Here is a 6000-nt window from a genome sequence, read left to right on the forward strand (position 1 = left end):
GTTTCGTTGAATGGCTCTAGAGAGACTGTGTACCAATTTGCGTGATGTTTGGACAGAATCTGTAGGTGTACTGTCCAAAAACTTGTTTTGCACAAAGCGGCCTCCTGGTGGCGCTATAACCGGCCGTTCTGGAAATTTTGGGGCAGAGGTTCATCGTTGGCATCCAGGGAGTGTGTGTGCAAAATTTGGCATCGACCGGGTTAACGGTGCCGGAGATTAGCTGTTCACAGACGGAAGGACGGACGGACACACACACACGGACACACGGACGGACGGACGGACGGAGTGCAAAACATACTCTCTCCCCATGCCTTCGGCCTGGTGGAGACGAAAAGTAACAAGAACTTAACTGAACTCCTAAGTCTGTGTAGAAGGCGCATACAGTATGTACCCAGTTGTTTTGTTTGTGTCTGTACAAGTTATATTGTCATTCTATCGTGTTTTGTGTTTGTTTGACATGTGGACATTTAATTGTGAACATGGACAATTCATGGATACTTCAAAAAGACTGCGCATGACTGACTGACAAGGACATTCATATTTCATGGTAATAATTCATTGTGTTAAATATTATTTGTTTGTGTGATTTATTTGCAGTTTTTCACGTTGTCGCTTGGGATAAATAAAAAAGCCCTTGTGATATCAGTTGGAACGTTGTCTTATTCTGCACCAGATGAAGATGGTTTAGGAGCAGTTACAAAAACTATGACGAAAAAATGTTCGTCGTGTTTTTTACACTGAGGAGAACTAAATAAAAATCACACTCATGTGAAGTGTATTCATATCGGCCACATGGCGTCTTACGTCGTCATTAAGTGCCCTAAACAAACATTAAAGTCCATAGACTTGGCTGGCGAACGATTTACGTCATAAGTGCTCTACACAAACTCCCATAGACTTGGCTCCCATATGATGTAATCTTCAAGAGCCATACATTAGAGGGTCTGCTGCTAGCGTCCCTAAAAACGTAATAAAAACTAAGCTACAGTTAATAAAACTAAGACTAAATATACTGGCAATTTAATCAACAAATGAACAAATGAACAGCAAAAGCAGCTAATTAAAGTCTAACTCGTGTTGGGATTTTTAAAACAAACATTGAACTAAAAACAAACATTAAACCTGTATATAGGAGGCGCTAGCACCCCTCAAAAGAATATATATGTTTTTGTGAAACTGCAAAGTAACCCAGTAACATAAAGCTGTCAAATAATTGTAGTGGAGAAAAGAATGTATTAAAGCCAACCCAACAACATGCTCAAAATGGGTACATACGCCAGCTTGCGTCATTACCAACAACACGGATGTCATAACAAGTCTGATTTCTAACTTGCCAGTTGGTACACAGGTACGGTGAATGTTACAGTGTGTAGGCCTACCCGTCTTGGCTCCCTATAGCAGGGTTTCTCATGTAGTGTCCACGGGTGCCTTACTTACTACTTTGATACTTTGATAATATTTGGAATTGATCAACATCACTTCCGTTTTAATCACTTAGACCAGTGGTTTTCAACACTTCATATCAAGGTCCATTATTATTCAGCATTTGAGCCACGGACCACCATTTAATGACAGTTAGCCTTTCAGACCAGAGACTTAGAATGTTATCGTTGGATAAGATTTTGTCCACAATTATATGCTATATTGATGCGGTACCATATGACAGGCAGATGTAGGACATACAGTGTTAATACAGTAAAATGCAATTTGTGCAGACTGTCTTGCAAATTGAGTAATGCAGATGTTTAACAATAATTTCACTTGAGAGTGTAGTTACCTCAAGAGTTAAATATCTATAAATGTCTATTTGGTTACCAACTCTCCATTTAGCTTCATGGGGACCACCTGGAACCCCCTCACGGAACACCGGTGGTCCCCGGACCACTGGTTGAGAACCACTGACTCCTGAGTTGCACTGCACTTGAGTTCTTTTTCCATCTACACCAACTCTCGTCACCCAAAAAATAACAGATCTACAAGCTCACAATGCTTGTATATCTGCTATTTGTGGTGGGGTTTAAGTGGTTAAACGTATGTATATTAAGTTATTTTCAGTTTGTCCTATAATGGAAACTGATATTCTCAAGTTTCCTTCCGTGATATACTGTATCATATTAGGGGGAAAGATTTGCATAATTACGTACCGTAAATTGTTATTTCAATGATCAGTGATTTCACTGATCTAGGAGTGCCTTGGATGGAAAAGTTATTTACAGGGGTGACCTGAGAGAGAAACACTGGCCTACATGCAGCCTTGTGTCGGTGTGTTTTCTGAGTCATCTCTGTCTTGTTTCCTGTGTGGAGTTCTGTCTCCATGTTGTGACGAGTGCCTTTGACCTTCTGGCTTTCTGTGTGGATTATTGGCTTTCTGCCTGCTCCCGTGGATGTGTGGTCTGGTCTGGTCTGCCTGGCCTGTGTCAGGGTTTTGAACCTGCGTGGCTCACTCCACTTTGAAGTATGGCCGTTATTATGTTGCTCTAAAAATATACGTTGTATAATCAGTTGGGGTTGTTTCTGCACTTGGGTTCAACTCTTCCCTGACGCACACACTTGTAACTATAGCCTAATATCGTAACTAGACTAATATCACTGCGTAGATATTAGTCTGGAATCTCTTTGTGGAACCTACATTTCCAAAAATAAATAAAAGTCACACTTTTGTGAAGTGAGGCGCACTCTTATCATCATACATCATCATACATCACATTCCGTGCTCAGCCAATCAGCTGAGCACATTCCGTGCTCATACACACAGACACACAAGGCTGTGCATAGGAGGGGCTAGCGCCACTCAAAAATGCATTTGGTGATGGCCTCGACGACCTTACAGGCGTATGCAGGCTCAATTTATGTAACTTAAATAGCATTTTATGTAGACATAGTACATAGTGTGTACGCAAAGTTTCATTATATAGATATTCCACTGTTAGGTTCTTAGCTTACGCCTGATTCATGATGACTATTTGAAGTATTATCATGATTTTTGTTCTTGCTTATTGTAAATCGCTCTGGATTAAGAGCGTCTGATGTTGGCCTCATACATCTCATCTCAATCTGGGAACCCATCTGCAAGAAAAGTGGACCGGATGTCTTCCTGTTAACTCTCTTCAGCCCTCCACTTCCGGTGGTGCGTCTTTGTTTACGTTCCAACTGAAAACAAACTCTACACCTTGCAACGGGAGTTGCGGCCAGATTCAGCTGCGGAGCTCTGAATCCGTCTTGAGAGATGAGATGCTTTTCCCAAGTCTGGATACATTGGTGTGTCTTCAGGTCATTTAACACATTGAAACTCTTGTCACACTGTTTACAATGGTCAGTTTTTTCTCCAGTGTGGATATGCTGGTGTTTCTTCAGATTACTTGATACAGTGAAACGTTTGTCACATTGTTTACAGTGGTATGGTTTTTCTCCTGTATGGATACGCTGGTGTGTAATCAGGGTACTTGATACAGTGAAACGTTTGTCACATTGTTGACAGTGGAAAGGTTTTTCTCCAGTGTGGATATGCTGGTGTGTTGTCAGGGAACTTGATAAAGTGAAACTCTTGTCACATTGTTTACAATGGAAAGGTTTTTCTCCCGTGTGGATACGCCGGTGTGACTTCAGACCTAACCTACTGAAACTCTTGTCACACTGTTTACAGATGTGGGTTTTCTTTCCCTTGTATCTCGGCTGATGTGTCTTTACTTCTCCCACCAGAGCTACGTTCTTGGTGAACGGTTGATGACTGTGAGATTTTGGTTCATCTGTGTCTCCTTGTTTCTGGCTGGTTACAGAGCAGTTTATTTGCTGACAGGCTGCTGAAGGCGTCTCTTCATTCCTCAGTGTTTGGCAGTCAAGGTCGTTGTGGCTCCTCTTCACGTGTCCATGGAGGAAGGTGCAGGCAGAGGCATATAGACACTCACAACTGGAGACCCGAGTCGGGAAATATTGGGGCTCGTTCCTTCCTTCCATCATCGATTGCAGCTCTAAATGGATTGTGATGGCGATCAGTTATAGGTTCCTTCCTCTGTTGGGGTTGGACAATATGTCTTTCATAATATATAAATCTCTCCCCCTTCTTTGTGTCTCCCCTAACTCCTTCTTGCTGTCTCTCAGGACACAACTTTGGGTCAAAATCCTAGAATTCGCACTGAGACTAAGTGAAAGTCAAATGACAATTCACACCTTGTTATGTAGGCTAACTAGTCTGTCATCATCACACACAATATAAACTGTGGTGGTGCAAGGCTAGAAATGCAGATTTTCACAGGCCGTCGGTTTGTCTACTCTACACCATGACATCATCAATATGACATCACCATGAGAGCAGAGATCCACATAGAAGCCATGCGGTTGCATCTGTACATAAATATAAATGGTAAATGGTGCATTTATATAGCGCCTTTATCCAAGGCGCTTTACATAGATTGTGCATTACATTCACCCATTCACACACACATTCATACACCGATTGCGGCGGAAGCCATGCAAGGTACCAACCAGCACATCAGGAGCAATTTGGGGTTCAGTGTCTTGCCCAAGGACACTTCGACATGTAGACAGGAGGAGCCGGGATTCGAACCGCCGACCCATGGATCATTGGACGACCTGCTCTACCTCCTGAGCCACAGCCGTCCATCTCTGAACAGCTCATCTCACCACCACTGGACTGATCGCTGTGAAACCTTGCACATGTGTACACTCCCAGTAGACTCAGGAAGAACCTGTCCCATTCTTCAAATCGGCCTCATGGTGACATTCATTAACATGCCTCTTCACCTATTGGTCTACAGTCACGAAACCCTGGATTTGTCATCGTGACAAAACCGCCCATTTTCTTTTTCAGTTCCTTAAAAATAACTATCTACCTAACAAACTCTATTTCCCACCTGGGTAAACAACCCGGCCCGGCAGAGATCTGCGCTCAGAAAAGCGCACCTTTCTAGTACCTGGTCCTGTAATGTGCTATTTAAACTTTGGTACACGGTTACTCATTCACATACTATTCACATCATTGGACTCGGTTTTTGAAGTACTTGTCCTTCATTGGTTGTTTTGAACAGTTCGGAGACAGAAAAGTTGTGAGTGGAAGAAAACTGAAAATTGCCATCAGGGGGTGAATAATTGATTTACTCTGGCAGTGAATTAGTTAAATGGGCCTCCTGTTGGCTAGATGACAGACCTCATGTTGGCTCTATATCGGCTGTTGGAACCGAAGTCACCATATGGAAATAGTTAGATCCTGCTTCATGGGGCAGGACTTATATTATTAATTATTATTAACTATATTAACTGGGAAGAAGAGAAGCTCAAAGAGTTCAAAGTGAGCCTACCTGTTCTGGACTGAGGCGGGGTGGGGTGGGGGACACCCAGGCAGTGAGCCTACCTGTTCTGTGCGAGGGGCGAGGGGAACCCAGGCAGTGAGCCTACCTGTTCTGTGCGAGGGGCGAGGGGAACCCAGGCAGTGAGCCTACCTGTTCTGGACTGAGGCGGGGTGGGGTGGGGGACACCCAGGCAGTGAGCTGCCTACCTGTCCTGGGCTGAGGCGGGGCGGGGGACACCAAGGCAGTGAGCCTACCTGTTCTGGGCTGAGGGCGGGGTGGGGTGGGGGACACCCAGGCGGTGAGCTGCCTACCTGTTCTGGGCTGAGGGCGGGGGGCACCCAGGCGTATTCCTCCAGGGCGCAGCCGGAGTCGTCGTCAGAGGTGGAGTTCCTCTGGAAGTCGTACATCAGGTGTTTGGTGGCGCTCTTCTCCATCTCCAGAGGCATGGCGCTCACCGCGACATGGTCCTCCGGCTCCTCGACGCTGCCGCTAAACACCGGGCAGGGCCTGTCTGTGTGTCTGTCCGCTTGGCTGGCTGGCTGTATGGCTGTCTGTCTGTCTGGCCGGCTGGCTTCAGCACAAACAGGAGGCTGGTGGAAAGCAAAGGGATAAGAAGAATATGTGTGATTAAGCGTGACGTATTATTTAAAATATCGTCTCTCGTCGGGTGGAGACCTATGTCTGAAACTGTTAC

General features: G+C 44.7%; 1 protein-coding gene across 1 annotated transcript in view; it reads right to left on the reverse strand.

Annotated features, from left to right (window-relative positions):
- LOC306932237 (prickle-like protein 2) overlaps nucleotides 1-5773 on the reverse strand; it is a 45778-nt gene extending 40005 nt beyond the window's left edge. Inside the window, exon 1 of the mRNA XM_079513949.1 lies at nucleotides 5618-5773. Within this exon, the coding sequence (XP_079370075.1) occupies nucleotides 5618-5752 (135 nt within the window). The 5' untranslated portion in view covers nucleotides 5753-5773. The remainder of the gene's footprint in view (nucleotides 1-5617) is intronic.
- Nucleotides 5774-6000: the final 227 nt, after the last annotated feature.

Source organism: Electrona antarctica, assembly GCF_951216825.1.
Source record: "Electrona antarctica genome assembly, chromosome: 2".
Lineage (NCBI taxonomy): Eukaryota > Metazoa > Chordata > Actinopteri > Myctophiformes > Myctophidae > Electrona > Electrona antarctica.